The sequence below is a fragment of the Lepidochelys olivacea genome (assembly GCF_965140295.1).
Source record: "Lepidochelys olivacea isolate rLepOli2 genome assembly, chromosome: 7".
Classification (NCBI taxonomy): Eukaryota; Metazoa; Chordata; order Testudines; family Cheloniidae; genus Lepidochelys; species Lepidochelys olivacea.
In genome coordinates this window covers 94759259-94777885 of record NC_140417.1, presented here as the reverse complement: position 1 = coordinate 94777885, position 18627 = coordinate 94759259, and the positions used below count along the sequence as shown (strand labels likewise).

The following is an 18627-nucleotide window of genomic DNA, read 5'->3' as shown; positions in this document are numbered from 1 at the left end:
ACAGAGGTGCCGCCCCCCTTTCCGCTTACTCAGTCCGCGCAGGGTATGGAGCCTGCGGCCTGCACCCGATAGGAGTCACCCAGGGCCTGTCCTGCGCCTTAGCGGCCTGTCCTGCGCCCTGCCTGCGGCGGGGGGAGGCCCCCGTATCCCCTGCGCTCGTGTCAGGCTTCGGGCCCGGTATTAGGCCGACTCCTCCTGTTACCGCTGCTGCAGCGGGGCCTCCGGGGTCCCCGCACCCGGAGAATATGTCGGACCAGGCGGGCTCGGCGCTGCAGCAGACCATGGACAGGTACAGGGGAGAGAGGGTGCGTGTGTGGTAGTGGGGGTGAGATCGATACCACCATGGATACCGGGGAAGTGGGGGGCGAGTGTGTGTGAGCGGGTGCGTCCAGGCCTGGGGTGGTGGGGAGACAGAGAGGGAGAGGGGGAGTGTGCCTGCGGTGGGGGTAACCACACATATCTAGGGGAACGTGTGTGGTGGGGGAGCTCTTGTATGTTTATTCTCCATGAACTTGGGTGTTTGATTGTTTCACCTGTGTGTGTACCAGGCGCTTCAGGGAGACTACATCTCGGTGAAGTATGAGTCTCAGAGAGATGGTCTCAGATAAGGCACCAGGAGGTTTATGGAAAGTAAAGTTCTGGGATTACTTGTTTTTGTACAGTGTTTAGTCTAATTCCATGAGGGTGGCATGAGAAAACTGTGGGACAGACTATGGAAAGAAGTGGAGGAACGTTTGCCTTTGGTTAAGGCACTGTATTGGGATTCAAGGTACTTCCTGGCTCTGCCACAGACTTCCTATCTCACCTTGAATAACTCACTTAGCGGCTATGTACCTTGTCTATAAAATAGTGGTGATAGCACTTTCCTATCTTATAGGGATGGTGTAAGGATAAATTAATCAGTGCCTGTGAGTTGCTTAGGTACTAAGGAACATGTGTGTCTAGAAAGACTTGGGAAGGGATGTAGAAGCAAAGGAGTATTACTCGTAAGGGTTATAAAGGACACTGTAAGCATAGGAGGTCTCATGGAAGAAAGTTTGGAGATGTAGGTAGGAGAAGGCCGAAGAAGAGAAGTATATGACCTGCAAAAGAAAAACAAATGGGTATGTGCATTTGTTGTTGCTTTATGATGTTAGCTGATACATAAGAATGGCAACGCTGGGTCAGATCAATGGTCCATCTAGTCCAGTATCCTGTCTTCTGACAGTGGTGGTGCCAGATGCTTCAGATGGCGGAACAGAACAGGGCACTTCTTTGAGTGATCCTCCCCCTGTTATCCAATCCTGGCAGTCAGAGGTTTAGGGACACTGAGAGCATGGTGCTGTGTGTCTAACCATCCTGGCTAACAGCTAAGTTCATGGAGGATAAGTCCATCAATATCTATTTTTTTTTTAACCCAGTTGTACTTTTGGCCTTCACAACATCCCCTGGCAATAATCCACAGGTTTACTAAATTGTGTGAAGAAGTATTTCCTTATGTTTGTTTTAAACCTACTGCCTATTGATTTCATTGGTGACCCTAGTTCTTATGTTATGTGAAGGGGTAAATAACACTTCCTTAATTATTTTCTATACACCATTTATGATGTGGAGAACTTGTCAGTCCTTCATCATAAGGAAGCAAACAGGGCACAAACCCAATGTGTTTCTCCTTTACAGGTCACCTTTAAGGAAAGTGGAATTAGTGAAATGTAGGCTGCCATCAGAAGAGCGATGGACACTAAATTATGTGAGGAAGGGGAAGAGTTGCGTGCAGCGTTTATGGTGAAAATGAGGAGTTTGATCTAGGAGGAGGATGAGGGTGATATGGTGGGAAAGAGAGAAGCAGATAAATTTGGTGTCTGCATTTTGGGTAGGATGGAGGAGTGCAAAGTTAAAGTCAGGCCAGCCAGAGAGAAAGAAGTTATAATCTAGGCAGGGGATTATCGAGGAGGTTGCTGTAATGTAGGCAAGAGATTACCAAGGGTTTTGGAAGCAGGAATGAAAAGAAAGAGTTGGATTTTGGAGCTACTAAGAGGGACCAGTGTCAAAGTGAACAACAGCATAGATATGAGAAGTAAAGAAGAGAGGAGACAAGGAAGAAAACAAAGGTGGGGAGAAGATGGTGGAATTACTGTGACTGAGAAAGGAAGAACATTCTGAAAAAAAGATCTGGGGGAACATTGCAAATCCAAAACAGAACAGGTTTTCAAACAGTGGAATGTGTCCACTTGTACTTCAGTATCTTCTAAATTCCCCTCTTTGTAATGCTAGTATTTCTTTTCTTGCTTCTGATAAAATTGGTGCTTTAGTGTTATACGCAAGTCCTAAAACACATTTTGGAGGCTCGTTGCAGCCCCACATACAGATATAATATCACATCACAACTGTGTAGCTTGTTCCAGTGAATAAATCTTCTAAGGTGATAACAACCTGAGTTGCTTTACACTCAGCCTCATTATTTCCGTTGTGGGTTAGTGTGTTAATGAGAGCTAATGGGTGGTAGTTGGTACAGCTGAGGTCTTAGACTGGTAAATGGGTACGGTGACCTTTAAAGGCCGGGGGGGCGGCGGACCAAACAAACACTGGGGTTGTGGTGTATTTTTGCTACTTTATGAATTTGGAAGGCACAAATGTTTTTTCTAAGTAAAAACTGTTTTTGGCTTGGTTTTTTTTCAGGTTTTGTGTATCATGGAAGACTCTTTAGGGCATTGCCTACACTAGAAAAATTACCCATTGGCAAGTGTCGGTAACAAAACATGTTCAGCAGTGTTTCAGAACCCAGGTCTGTATTTGCGGTTAAACTGTGCTCAGCACCAGTTCAACTGCATCCATTGTCAGCAATAGGTAATTTTTCTAGAGTAGACCAGGCTTTTGCAGCTGAAAAAATAATGAAAGTTAAAGATCACAAGAGACTTAAAGATGAACAGCTGAAGGGGAAGAGATTTTTAATCGGACATGATATTGATTAGTTCCTATGCCTTATGAACACTTTGGTGAAAGAGGATGTGTTTGTTATAGATTTTACATGCAACCTGTTGTCTCAAGGTGTGTGAACTCACCATACACATCACTGACAATATCCTTCCCAAAAAAGTCCTCCAGCAAAACTAGGGAACACTAGACTTGATGCTCCAGATACTTCTAAGGTAGAAAGCAAGCAGAAAGTCACTTTTTTTGCAACCAGGATGGGAGAAGGGGCTCTAAGTATACAGGCAGCATGAAAGATGGTAGAGAGGCAAGTGTGAGAAAATGACAGTGGTAAGGAGGAGTAAGCCTGGAAGAGTTTGAATTTAATTGAGAATGCAGCAGGGTGCCCAAAAAGGGAATTTAGAGGTACTGACATGTATATAACATCAGTCAGTAAGGATAACACTCAGTGGTATTTCTTTCTGATTGAAGAAAGGTTACAAAAGCCAAAGAGAAGGGTAGTGTTCCTATGCATTGTTCTTGCCAAGGTCATATAGATATGTGTAATTGCTTTCATTATGTTTTGTATGGTGGTCAACAAGAGAAACCTTAATATTTGGCTCCAAAAAATATGATGAGTGCATGGATTTTCAACATTGGGTTATGAACAGATTTCAAGGGAGTTACAGCCACCCTTTCTTTCTACTTTGTCCTGTTGATAAATGAGGGGGGGTTCTTGGGTAGATACCCAGCTACAGTAGAACCTCAGAGTTACAAACACCTTGGGAATGGAGATTGTTAGTAGTTCTGAAATGTTCGTAACTTCGGAACAAAACGCTATGGTTATTCTTTCAAAAGTTTACAACTGAACGTGGCCTTAATATAGCTTTGAAACTTTACTATGCAGAAGATAAATGCTGCTTTTAAACACTCTGAATTTAAATGAAACCAGCACAGAAACAGTTTCCTTACCTTTCAGATCTTTTTCTAAACTTTCCTTTTATTTCTTTAGCAGTTTACATTTAATACAGTATTGTACTGTATTTGTGTTTGGTTTTTTTTCCTCCTCTCTGCTGCTGCCTGATTGTGTACTTACGTTCCAAATGAGGTGTGTGGTTGACTGGTCAGTTCTTAACTCTGAGGTTCTGTTGTAGTTGGAAAAAAGTGTGCTGCTATGGAAAAAGTTGAGAATCACTCTGTTAGTGTCTGATAACATCACCTGAATGACTTATAATTAACACCATATCAGGGTGGCTGGATTTAATCCGTTTTTAATAATGATTTAAATTAGCAAGCAGGAAATCTTGATATAAAGAAATTATTTTAATCTTGTTTTGCCTTTGTACTACTTAGTTATTTTCCTAAAGAAAGGTTGATTCTCTTTGATTTGTAACTAAATATAGACCTTACTTTTTGCTGATCAGGAGGAGATACTATACCACTCCACATTTATTTAAGCAATTATGTAGCTCAACAAACATTTATTTGGATTATTATGATAGAAAATGGAGAATGATGCTTTTCTTATTTACTAGATTTTTTTTTTTTTTTTGCTATTTATGTTAAGTTGCTTTGGGGGTGGAAATTGGAATTCAATTAAATGCACAAAAATAGCATTTTATTTTATTTTTAAAATATTTAAATAAAGAAAAGTTATAAAAACATGTTTTACATTTAAAACTGGTTTAGATAAAGTAGTATCTGTGGTTAATGAATTGAACTGATTATTTCTGATCACCATCTCCTTCAGAATTTTAGAATAATAGATCTCATCCTGTCACACCTCATTTTTATTCATATATTGGTAGAGAAAAACAAGCTTTTCTGCTTTTTCAGCTCCCAGTCAATTTTTCAATTTTGGATGAACTAGTCATTACATTGCATTAGCTGAATAATCTGAAATGAAGAAAATATTCTCTCTGTACCTGCAGAAGAGGCTACTGCTGTCAAAAGCTGGTTTAGCACTTTAACATACTCTGGTTCCAGGTGTTTAGCCAGTTACTTTCACTATGGTTTGACTTTCTTTAAAACTTCAGCAGCAAACTTGTACTGCTTGAAAATAATTTATTTAATTTAAATGATTGATAGATTATAATAACTTTAGGCCTTAATATAGTTTGTTGTCATTTCAAATTTAATTTTAAATATTCTTATTTTTAAAAAGAAAAATGTACTGTGTTTTAAAAACTTGATTTAAATAAAGTAAATTTTTGTCCCCTTTGAGTACGATTATCACTTCTGGTTACAATTTTTTTTTCTCATTGATATGAAGACATGGATGTTGAACAAGTACACTATTGCAGGAATATATAAGTATAGGATATTCTATGTACAGAATTTCTGGTGTTGAAGTATTTGATCACTACATAGTAAGCAGTATAATTTAAGAACAGTGAGCTTTTTGTTTTTAATCTCCTCTTTACAAGTGAGATTTTAGTGTTTATAGTTAGGGGCTGGTAGGAATTTCTGCTATCCCTCTGGAGTAACAATTATCAGAAGAATCTATTTTTCATATTTTATTTTAATATTTATTTAAATTTGATACACATGGCTGAAGCAGATATACTGGCTGTTACCATTTATCCAATATTCAGAGTGCACGTGGACTAAAAACACCAAACCATTGCATTTAATAAATTAAAGAAATATTAATACATAAAATTCATTTAGTGTGGGGTTTTTTAAGTGAAGAGAAATTTTCTTACTTAAAAACAAATTACACTGTTGCATTACATTATTGAGCCTCCAACATGGTAACCTATGTTCAAAACATAAATACGACAATCTGAATCCTTCCTGCACTGTCAGTAATCGCTTAAGGTACAAACAAGGCTCCGCCATCCTTGTCTATCCTGGGCCACTCTTTACATGTCCTCTGTTAAGTCCCATACGTTTTCCCTTTGTACTGTTTGATAGAGGTATTCTTTAGATTGACCCCTTTATGTTGCTCCAGCTGCCCAATGGCATGCCTGCTGTAGCAGATATTTCTCTCATTTTCTGGATAATTTTGGAGATAAGTTGTTGAACTGTAACAAATCTCAGTGTGTGTGTTATACATTCATTTCTGTTTACCACCTAGTGTGTTTCTGAGGCATTTGGATCCAGCTTTCACATCTGTACCTTGAACTGGAAATAATATGTAAGATGAAGATTTTTAGTTGGTCTTTAAATTGTAGAATCTCCCACCGCTGTAAACACCCCGTTATTCTGACATAGTAACACCACCTCTCAAAGTGGTGCAGAGCTATGGTTGATGTATTTAGGTTGATGCAATGTGTATGTAGACACTGCATTATTTATGTTGACCCTAAATTTCCTCCAGCAACTGTCCCATAATGCTCCACACTGATTGTTGTGGTCACCATTGTGAATTCCATTGCCCATTGTGAATTCCACTCCTCCCCTTAAAGCCCCATGAATTTTTGAAAATCCTTTTCCTGATTGCCTGGTTTGGCGAGCATATCTAGCAGCTCTCTGTTGTTGAGTGCAACTGCCCAGCTGACCATGCTGGCTACACTCCAAGTTGGAGTAGACTGGAGATATTGGATCACCTGTGGGAAGAAGAGGCTATGCAGGCACAGCTCTGAACCAGCCAGAGAAACGTTAACATCTGTGAACAGATTGCTATGGGGATGCAGCATAAAAGCTATGACAGGACCAGCAGCAGTGCTGTGTGAGAGCCAGGGAGATGTGGCAGGCATACCAGAAGGCCAAGGAGACCAACAATTGGTCCAGTGCCATGCCACACGCTTGCCACTTTTACGAAGAGCTCTATGCCCTATTCAGTGGGGAAACACCTCCCCATAGCACCATGGATACTCTAAATAGCCCAAGTCTGAGGCCCATGCCGCGAACAGCGAGGATGAGAAGGCAGTAGATGAGGAAGAGAAATATGGGGATCAGGTGATGTGGGGGGGAATCCATCTGGTCAGGGAGTCAGGGCCTGTTTTTTGACTCCACTGCAGTCCAGTCAGGTCTGCCAGTCAAGCACAGGTGAGCCCAGTGGAGGGGAAAGAACCTCAGGTAGGTGTGTAGATAAATAGTTACAGGGATGGTACCCCCAAAGTAAGTAGGACACATCTTTTGACTTTTCATTACTTTACTTGTGCTAGAAGAGGTAATGGTATAACCAAGAGAGATTGAGGTGTTATCAGCTTTCCATTTATGCGGATGTTGGGAGTGGGGCGTGCAGAGAGCAATTTATTTCTGTGCACCGGGATGTCCCTTGAATCCTCTTGGGAGATCTCGATGAAACTTTCATGGAGATACTCTGCAGTCCTCTCCCAAAGATTTCTGTGAGGGGCTGCCTTATTTCTTTCTCTGTGGTAGGACACTTGCTCATACCACTCAGCGATGACTTCAGGAGGCACCATTGCAATATGCAGGCTAGCAGCATATGGCCCATGGCAACTTTGGGATGCCAGCAGCAGCTGTATTCTCTCTGCCTTTGTCACCCTCAGGAGTGAGATATCAGCTAAAATCACCACTGCCTGTGGAAAATAGTGCCTGTATTCAGTGTCATTTCCCCATATTTCTAGATTCATGCAATTGAGCAATTCCCTCCTCATTTCCCCAACACCCGGCGGGCCATACTCACTATGGCTGGTGCTGTGACTAGGTCGTGCACAAGCAATCCCAAGGAGAATTAGTTTGGCATCTTAAATTTCACTTTCCATAGTGAATACACTGACAGTGGTACCTCTGGGTGTTTTATCTGCTGTTGCTGCCACTGCAGACTTCAGGGTCTCTTCCCCCTCCACCCCCCACACGCCATGCTCATGGAATGCCTGAGCCAGTAGGGTCCTGTATCAGACCATGAGCACAGGGCCTGGTCCAGAGGATGAACATTGCAGACAGCCTGGAGAAGGAAAGAGTGGAGAGGAGAGAGGTCCAGGAGTCCCTGTAGGAATAAGAGGGAGATGCACCAGGACATAATGGGGCTTCTCATGTGCAGGTTCAGCAATCCCAGGATCACCTCCCTCTGTGGCCCATGAGAGAACTCAATATCAGGACCTCCCTACACCCCCCTCACCCCCCCAGCATCACACATGGCATCAGGTGTTGCTCCACTACCCCTACACCCTGGGTGATGTTAAAAACAATCACAGCTTCATATTCACTCATCTATGAAAGTCACAGTTGGTGTATGTATAGTTGAAATGGACATGAATGTTCTTTCCCCTTCAGCAGTTCTGTTCTATTTAATTTAAGTTTTATTAAGTTCTTAATGTATTTGTTTTAAAATGGCATGTTTTTTGCACTGATTTTGTTACAGAATAATAATCTATTATTTGGAACATAATTCATCTTTATCAGTTCACAACATATGCTGCTGAGTGCTCCGCAGTTCTGAGAGCAACCAGTTACCTGTAACTGTGCAGTAACACACAACTCATAGGATCAGTAACAAAAACAATTAATAGGTGCATTGACAATGTTATATTCTTTCATATAATTACTCTGGCTCACTTTTAAAATCGTCTTTCAAAGCCTCCCTGAGCTGTATAGCTCCATGTTGTGCTCTTCTAATAGCCCCTGTGTCTGGCTGTTCAAATTCAGCAGACAGCCACTCTATTTCTTTCCACCACCCCAGAAACTTTTCCCCCTTTGCTACACAGGTACTATATAGGACATAGCAGGCAACCATTACCATTGGGATATCTTTCTTGCTGAGGTCCAATCTTGTGAATAGACAATGCCAACCACCCTTCAAATGACCAAAAGCGCATTCAACTGTCATTCTGCACCTGCTGAGCTGCTAGTTGAACCTTCCCTTGATGCTCTTGAGGTGGTTGGTGTATGGCTTTGTGAGCCAGGGGAGCAAGAGGTAGGCTGGGTACCCCACGATCACTACTGGCATTTCAACATTGCCCATGGTAATCCATCGGTTGGGAAACATAGTCCCTGTTTGTAGCTTTCTGAATAATCCTGTGAGCCTTCCCAGCCTGCCCATATTGATTTCAGTGAAGTGTTCCTGGTGATCCACCAATGCTTACATAACCAGAGAAAAGTAGCTCTTTCTGCTGATGTACTCAGTGGTAAGGTGGTCTGGTGCCAAAACAGCAATACGCTTGCTGTCTGTTACTCCACCATGGTTTGGGAACCCCGTAGCTGAAAAGCCATCCACTATATTCTGCACGTTGCAGAGAGTCAGTTCTACAGCAGGAGGTGATTAATGGCCCTGCACACTTGCATCACAACAGCCCCTGCAGTGGATTTCCCAAGCAAAACTGATTCCTGACTGACTGGTAACTATCTGGCATTGCAAGTTTCCAGAATGCGATCACCAGTCACTTCTCCACTGTCAGTGCAGCTCTCATTTTGGTGTCCATGTGCTGGAAGGCTGGGGCAAGCTCAGAGCACAGATCTAGGAATGTGGCCTTGCACATAGAAAAATTCTGCAGCCATTGCTTGTCATCCCAAACCTTCATTATGATGCGATCCCATCAGTCAGTGCTTGTTGCTTGGGCACAGAAGAAGTGCTCTGCCATTTGCAGCTGAATTGTTCTTCCACAGCAATCTGTCCTCCAAGGAATTGTCATATTCCCCACTCATTTGGTGGTTCTTGCGGCTCTGCAAGTATTGAAGGATTGGGCATCCTGTGCTTGCAATTCTTATGACAATAGTGCAGAGCTATGCAGGCTCCATGCTTCTGTCAGAGATGGCAGACAGCAAAGAGGGCTGTGCAGGTTTGTGGGATTTTTGAAAACAGGCACAAAAGTAATGGCATACAGATATAATTATGGGAAGTTGGCCCCATGCTCTTAGTTACCCCTGTGTGACTTGTTTCAGCCTCATCATGTATTGTCAAAACTTCCTGCAAGTCAGTGCGCTAGACGTTGGCGAGTTGCACAGTGGGATGCCTACCCATGGCACACCACACTCTGCATCTACACAAGCACGCCTAGTGAGTATGCATAGTGCCGATGCAAGGAACCAGGTATGCACGCATGCAAGCAATATACTAAATGCGGAAGCTCTGTACCAGAGGTGAACAAACTAAGGGCCACATCTGGCCCGCGGGACCGTCCTACCTGGCCCCTGAGCTCCTGGCAGGGGAGTCTAACTCCTGGCCCCTCCCCCATTGTCCTCCCTCCCGTGCACACACGTGGGGAGCTTGTACGCACCCACCTCCCAGACTTTCCAATAAGCCTGTCCTGCTGCTCTGAGCAGCATGATGGGGGGGGGGTTGGATAAGGGGCAGGAGGTCCCAGTGAGCAGTCAGGGGACAGGGGGCGATTCAATGGGGTGGAGGTTTGGGGAGGGGGGCGGTTAGGAGACTGGGAGCAGGGGGGGTTGGATAGGTGGTGGGGTCCTGGGGGAGGGGGCAGTTAGGGACGGGAGTCCTGGGAGCGGGCGGTCAGGGGACAAGGAGTGGGGGGGAGTGGATGGGTCGGGGGTCCTGGGGGGCCTGTCGGGGGCAGGATAGGGGTTGTGGATAGGGGTTGGGGCAGTCAGGGGACAGGGAGCAGGGGGAGGTTGGATGGGGGTAGGGTCCTGGGGGGGCGGTTAAGGGAGGGGGTTCCAGGAGGGGGCAGTCAGGGGACAAGGAGCAGGGGGGGGTTGGATGAGTCAGGGATTCTGAGGGGGACAGTCAGGGGGCAGGAAGTGGGAGAGAGCACATAGGGGACGGGGCCCAGGCTGTTTGCGGAGGCACGGCCTTCCCTATGGCCCTCCATGACGTTTCACAACCCCGATGTGGTCCTCGGGCCAAAAAGTTTGCCCACCCTTGCTCTATACTGACGTAAGTTTGTAGTGTAGACATGGCTTAAGAATAATGCTCTGATATTACAAAGAAGCTGTTGTCTAGTGTTTGTTCAAACTGTAGTGATATTTCATCATTAAATCACAGCTGTGATTACTCCAAGCACTTGAGAGCTTGAGTTCAGATTTCCTACGTATATCTTTAATGCTCTCCTTTTTCCTAATCTATTTTCTTTCAGTTTGGGCCATTTGATGTAGAGCTGAAGGGACAGTTTTTATGGCCCTTTTTTGAAAAAGCCACTTGGATCAAGCTCACAGAGTTTCTTCCATGTCTTGATCTAACTTTAGTGTTCCTGTGTCAGGTCCAACAGGACAGGGTACTGAATCTATTGAACCACTGATCACAGTGATTCAATGGCTTTTGATTTTCTTTTCAGATTAGGTATAATTCAGGTCATGGTGACAGTGCAAAATGAAGAAAATTTTTTATAGAAGCTCCAAATAATTGAAGTTAAAGTGACTGATTTTGTTTTTTATGCATTATAATCTGTTACAATTAATGATGAACATCTGGCAAATAAATTGAATGTAATGAAGAACCATAGCAGCATAAAAATCAAGGTAAATTGAAGGGAGAAAATATATATAGTATCAATCTGTGGACAGAAAGCTAAAGATGTTTAAGAATTTGTGAATTATACATATAGTAGATTAATCATGACAAAAATTGCCTATAATCTGAAAAATAAATAGTTTCTGCTTGAAGGTCTTCAATAATCCTCCTCTACTTAATCTGGGAGCTTCACCAGGGCTGATGGAAGATTTTTAATCTCAGCTAGTAACCCACCCTTGCTAATAAGTGTCTTTTCTGTAATTTTCCATGGATTAGATGACTCTGGTTAGCTCCTCAGAAGAAACCCAGTAGACTGTACTTATATGGAACAATTATAATGGGCTATGTTTGCCCTTCTTACCATCTGGACTCTTGTCCCTCCCAGGAACAGAAATTTATGCAATGGTTACCTTCCTTCCCCCAACTAGGGTAGATGTTGAGAGGGATCCCATCACAGGAGCTGCTTCTGGGATCGCAGCTAAAGTCTCCATCACCTTCCCAACCAGACCTGAATAACTATGCTGTTGAAAGTTTACTTTGAAAGAAATGGTGGCAGAAGTGAATCTTTCTTCTCTTCATTTTATTCACTGTAGTTGAGCTTCTAAACCACATGCAATTTGTTTTATAGTTTATAGATGGACCCTAATCACTACAGGCAATGTAGAATTAACAGAATAACTTAGTTGTAAATAACCTTTAAATGTTTGTCTTATATAATGTTTCCACATCCAAGGAAATAATTTTTTTAACAGTCCCTCAGGTGTACTTTCCTGGTTTTGTTTCAGCACCTTCATTAAAGTTACATTCTAGGAGCGTGGGCTGCCAGAAAGGAAAAGTGTTCTTCCTTTTTTTCTTAACAGAATATAGCACATTGTTTTTAAAAAACATTGTACATTTAAAGCAAAAACTTAATGCTATGCAAATCATGGAAACTCCACTAAATCTACACATTTGACTACTTGATAAGACTCTCTTTTCAAATAATATCCCCCACATTTTATATTTCAGTTTTAGAAGTGTTGAATTTAATTGTTATTTTGATTGCATAATATAATACAAATAATGTAATTAATATAAAAATTATTGTTGCTTTAACTAAATATAATTTAAACGTTAATTTTACTTAGAGTTAAACTTTTAAAAAGGGTCACAACAGCTAAATGTTTTCTTTTTAGAGATAGGGACCTTCCTTGTTGGCATGAAAATATTTTTAACTTAATGTTTGGGAAGCCTCTAATCCTGTGCTATTGTCTTCAGGTGCAGCGCTGCAACTCTGCCACTGTAGCAGTTCAGTGAATACGCTACTATGCCAACAGGAGAGCTTCTGCTGTTGGTGTCGTTAATCGACCTCTGTGAGAGGCAGTAGCTATGTTGACAGGAGAAGCTCTCCCATGCACACAGTGCTGTCTACACTGGAGGTTAAGTCAGTATAATACTACTTGGGAGTGTGGATTGCTTGGGAGTTTGGATTTTCACGATCCTGAGCAACCTAGTTATACTGATATAAGTCTGTGGTGTAGACCTGGCCAATTTAAAAGCATTATAGGATTAAAATAAGATAACGCTCTAAGTAAGACTGGCCAAACCTTGGATTTTAAAGTTTTGCAAAATGGGCAAATATGATAGCTCCTATGTTTGAATTTCAGGGGAGTGTCATTTAGCTCAGTGCCTAAAGAGAGCCGTTAAAACTAGAATTTTAAATATTAGTTTGTCTTTGAAAATGCAAAATTGTCATACTGCAGTGCAATGGAGAATCTGAAGGCACTGGGGGAAGGTAGTCAGAAACCCATCACAGTTGCAAGCAGTCGCTCTTTTATAACAATTGTTCATTATAGCACTGACCTGGAGGAATCAATAATATAAGTGATTCTGTCTTCCCGCTTCTTCCAGTCCCCCTTGTTAATCTGTATACCTTTTCTTTCAGAGGTAACGATATATGCAAGAATTTATGGCAGTAATTTTCTTCTGGCAGTAACTTAACCTCCTTTCCTCATTGTCTAGATCTGTAAAATGGAGATGATACTTAACAGGGTTAATGTTAATAAAACACTACATTTTAAATATTAATTTCAAAACTCAATATACATTTTTTTTTCTTAAAGGCAAAGATCCTGAACTTGGGATTCCGTGTGTTTTCTACAGCAGTTAATATCTCTAGGACTGTCTTAGCTCTTATTTTACACTAGGAACGCGTTGCTGGTATAGGTATATTGAGATAGTGTACCCGCAAAGCACTCCTAATCTGTGGACGCATCTTTTGCTGTCATAGCTTATTCCAGTCTAGTCTATGCTACAAAGGCTTTGCTGGTTTAGCTACACTGGAAGAGTCCCGTAGTGGACATGCAGCTTATACCTGCATAATGAGTTCTTTTGCCAGTATAGTTAAACCACCTTCCTGAACTACAAGATATACCAGCAAAGGACTCTTGTTGGTATCAGTTATGTCTCCCTGGAGCACTTGCCAACACAGCTGTGTCAGTTAGGGGTGTGTCTTTTTTCACAATCTTAACCAACAGAGCTATGTGTGCAAAACTTTGTAATGTACACCTGATCTCCTCTTTTCCCTACCTCCTCCACCCGAAATGAGCTGTATTGGTAAAAGTGCAGTTTTGCTGGTAAAACTGTGTCTGCACTAGGGGCTTTTGCCAGTATAGCTATGTTGGGTCAGGGATCCCACCTCTTCACACCTCTGACTTATAGAGCTATGCCAGCAGAAGGCTGTCGTGTTGGTATGACCTAAGCCACAAACAACATGTGGAATGTTGTAACAAGAATAACATGCTACTCATGTGGAACCTAGTAATGAGGGGTGACAGTCTGGAGAAGGTTTAGTATGTTTGGTGAAACTTGGTGTAACTTGGGTAGTGATACATCCCATGGTGACTTTGCAATATAGGAAGTTCTTAAAGTCTTCATTTATAAACTGAGCACATTTGATCTTTAGTTTCTACGAAACATAAAACTTCAGTGTCATATTTGTAGCGGTAACTTTTTATCATAGAAACTGCACTTTCAAACAAGCTTGCTTTATCTACAACTTCCCTTTTGCAGTATTTAATTCTATTATTTTATGCCCGTTCTGGATCATATGTTTGTTTAACTTTGATAATTTTTTGTTGCTCTAAAGCCTTAACTAACTTACCCTCTCAGAATTCCAAATATGTGGGATTTCCTCTATTTCCTTTGTTCCCAGCAAAGCAGCTTGTGCTGATGGAGCCTTACATCCGTTTTGAAAAAGATGGTGGTTCAGTTTGAGTCAGCTGGTGTTGAGTGTATGAAGACTGGGGACAGAATCTGCTGTATTCATGAATGTAGTGTTAAGCAGTCAGCCACAGAAAGGTTATGAGTGCTAACAACTTTCTGGTAAGAGTCACTGGGTCAAGACTTACTTTTCAATTTTATATTGTCTGTATTTTAAGTTGACATAGGATAAAATCGTTAGCCTAACTATTGTGTTGCAAAACAGTATGAAACTTGAGAGAGTTTCCTAAGATATGATTGTGTAGAAAAGAAGATTGTTTTCAGAAATAGCATGAAATAAACTTAATTTCAGTAGTCTGAAATGCTGTGAAACCTTATTAAATTTGCTGTTTGAAAGACTATTGCAAGTCATTATCCAAATCAGAATGTTTGGAGTATGTCACAGTAGTGGTTTAGGCCAAACAGACCCAAAGGATATTGGTGTGCTAAGAGGAGTCTGAGAATCAATACTTGCATATGGCACTTCAAATAATGCAGCAGTTAGTGTTGTCATTAGTTATTGCATGGGGAAACGTGTGGGTTCTTTTCAAAGACTTCCCTCCACACACTCCGCCCCCCATAGTTGTTCCAGAACTAGTTATAACATTTTTTGGGTTTTTTGGTGATGTTGAATAGTCAAACCTGGTGGAATCCCAGGAGTATCATGGCTGATTCAGCTCCCAAGGACCTAGAGAGAGACTTGATTTAAGCATTGTATTTTGTATCTCTCCATGTTGTCAGTGCTGGTTGTTTAGGTTTAGACCTCTGTCCATTCTAATACACAGGGGACTTCCAGGCTTTCCATAAGACACAGATTTTGAGCCAGGATCCATGATCTATGTTCAGATCAAGAGCCAGTTCTGCCATAGTTTTAAATTCTGAAGATGTCAGAGTTGGGAAAGCCAGCATGGAAAGACAAGGTCCATCCTCTCTAGGGTCTAAGCCAGACTTGGTAGAGATCCATTCTTAGAAATGTTTCAGAGTAGCAGCCGTGTTAGTCTGTATTCGCAAAAAGAAAAGGAGTACTTGTGGCACCTTAGACTAACCAATTTATTTGAGCATAAGCTTTCGTGAGCTACAGCTCACTTTATCGGATGCATTCAGTGGAAAATACAGTGGGGAGATTTATATACATAGAGAACATAAAACAATGGATGTTACCATACATACTGTAACCAGAGTGATCACTTAAGGTGAGCTATTACCAGCAGGAGAGCGGAGGCCGGGGGGGGGAGAGAAACCTTTTGTAGTGATGATCAAGGTGGGCCATTTCCAGCAGTTGACAAGAACGTGTGAGGAACAGCGTGGAGTGGGGGATAAACATGGATAAATAGTTTTACTTTGTGTAATGACCCATCCACTCCCACTCTCTATTCAAGCCTAAGTTAATTGTGTCCAGTTTGCAAATTAATTCCAATTCAGCAGTCTCTCGTTGGAGTCTGTTTTTGAAGTTTTTTTGTTGAAGTATTGCCACTTTTAGGTCTGTAATCAAGTGACCAGAGAGATTGAAGTGTTCTCCAGCTGGTTTTTGAATGTTATAGTTCTTGACGTCTGATTTGTGTCTATTTATTCTTTTACTTAGAGACTAAAAGACTCCAGTTTGACCAATGTACATGGCAGAGGGGCATTGCTGGCACATGATGGCATATATCCCATTGGTAGATGTGCAGGTGAACGAGCCTCTGATAGTGGCTGATGTGATTAGGCCCTATGATGGTGTCCCCTGACAATAGATATGTGGACACAGTTGGCAACGGGCTTTGTTGTAAGGATAGGTTCCTGGGTTAGTGGTTCTGTTGTGTGGTGTATGGTTGCTGGTGAGTATTTGCTTCAGGTTGGGGGGCTGTCTGTAAGCAAGGACTGGCCTGTCTCCCAAGATCTGTGAGAGTGATGGGTCATCCTTCAGGATAGGTTGTAGCTCCTTGATGATGCGTTGGAGAAGTTTTAGTTGTGGGCTGAAGGTGATGGCTAGTGGCGTTCTGTTATTTTCTTTGTTGGGCCTGTCCTGTAGTAGGTGACTTCTGGGTACTCTTCTGGCTCTATCAATCTGTTTCTTCACTTCAGCAGGTGGGTATTGTAGTTGTAAGAATGCTTGATTTTCAATTATTGAACCTGTTGGTGTTGAAACCTACTGTGTCAAAGCATCTTGCCTGCAGAGAGCAATACGTTTGTGAGGGGATCATCTTAATGTTGGAGGAGCCCCCTTGGCAATGGAGATATGCTGTCAAGCAGGTACAGGTGGATGTGGGGCCTCCTTAATGTTAAAGAACTGCTTGACTCTGAAGAAAACTGATCTTAAGCTAGAATTAGCTTGTGACATTGGAACAGGCTTTGAGGATTGTTTATTTGGCGCTCGGGGTATGGGAGCTTTGAGCTGGAGGTTTTTTTATTGCATGCAGACTTTCTTCCTAAAAACAATTTTTGTTTTAGGTTTGTTTTGGAGAGAACTGAATTGGTGAGATTGTCTTTTTTAGTTCTTACTGGCCAAAATAGAAAGAGATTCTGAGACTGGAGATTTTTACAAGCATAGGAGAGGATCAGAAAGTAGCTGTAACCATAACTCCAAGGCTGAAATAATTATATAGCTGGATTTTTTTTTTAAGTCAGAACAGTGTTGAAAAATACATTAGTGTTTTGGTTTTGTAGAGAGCACCAAGGAAAGAGGTTTGAGTTTGACAGAAATGATGGTTTGTTCTACCTAGCCAGCCTTTTCTCTTTCAGATAGTTATCTGAGTAGTGACCTCATTCAGTAGTAAGATCAAGGTCATGTTTTATTCAATAAAAGAAAATGGAAAATCTGGCAAGAACCAAGTGGTTTTATTTAGCCCTTTCTGCTGCAGCCACTGTCAATAGAGAGAGAGAAAGCTGACTACAGAATACAAGGGATTGCTATTCATTATTCATAACTGGCTAAAGGTTTACGTATATAAAGGATATTACGTGATTCTTTTCATAGGTCTTTTATGGTTTAAATAGTTGCCTGGCAAACTGGATGGAGTAATTAGAAAATCATTTTTAAAATATGTGTATATTGTTGCTCTATTACCAGATTAAAAAAACAATAACTTCTTTAATTGAGAAAAAAATAGATTATATTTTGAGTGTAAAACCTCTGTGGAGCTTCATCCAAAGGGTACTCATTTAATGACTAATGCAGTAGGTGTTGCAGTGGTACTTTGCAGGACTGCATTGACATTTTCTTTTGTCAGTATTTTAATAGACCTTAAATTTCTTTGGTTAGATGGTATCTTGCAGTAGTGCAGTCCACAGCTTTAGCTGAGCTACCCAGTTCTGCTGTGGAATCTCATTCATCAAGAATAAAAGCTCCACACTGGATTTCTAAGGGTATGTCTACACTACGGAATAAGGTCGAATTTATAGAAGTCGGTTTTTTAGAAATCGGTTTTATATATTCGAGTGTGTGTGTCCCCACAGAAAATGCTCTAAGTGCATTAAGTGCATTAACTCGGCGGAGCGCTTCCACAGTACCGAGGCTAGAGTCGACTTCTGGAGCGTTGCACTGTGGGTAGCTATCCCACAGTTCCCGCGGTCTCCGCTGCCCATTGGAATTCTGGGTTGAGATCCCAATGCCTGATGGGGCTAAAACATTGTCGCGGGTGGTTCTGGGTACATATCGTCAGGCCTCCCTCCGTGAAAGCAAGGGCAGACAATCATTTCGTGCCTTTTTTCCTGAGTTACCTGTGCAGACGCCATACCACTGCAAGCATGGAGCCCGCTCAGGTAACCGTCACCCTATGTCTCCTGGGTGCTGGCAGACGCGGTACGGCATTGCTACACAGTAGCAGCAACCTCTTGCCTTGTGGCAGCAGATGGTACAGTACGACTGGTAGCCGTCATCGTCATGTCCGAGGTGCTCCTGGCCACGTCGGCTGGGAGCGCCTGGGCAGACATGGGCGCAGGGACTAAATTTGGAGTGACTTGACCAGGTCATTCTCTTTAGTCCTGCAGTCAGTCCTATTGAACCGTCTTATGGTGAGCGGGCAGGCGATACGGACTGCTAGCAGTCGTACTGTACCATCTTCTGCCGAGCAGCCATGAGATGTGGATGGCATGCAATCCTTCTGCACCGTCTGCTGCCAGCCAAAGATGTAAAAGATAGATGGAGTGTATCAAAACAAGAAATAGACCAGATTTGTTTTGTACTCATTTGCCTCCTCCCC

The 18627-nt window shown here is 42.2% G+C and overlaps 1 protein-coding gene across 1 annotated transcript in view; it reads left to right on the top strand.

The window, feature by feature from the left end:
- Positions 1 to 11: 11 nt before the first annotated feature.
- MARCHF5 (membrane associated ring-CH-type finger 5) overlaps positions 12 to 18627 on the top strand; it is a 74732-nt gene continuing 56116 nt past the window's right edge. The window contains exon 1 of the mRNA XM_084633820.1: positions 12 to 289. Coding sequence (XP_084489946.1) covers positions 246 to 289 — 44 coding nt within the window. The 5' untranslated portion in view covers positions 12 to 245. The remainder of the gene's footprint in view (positions 290 to 18627) is intronic.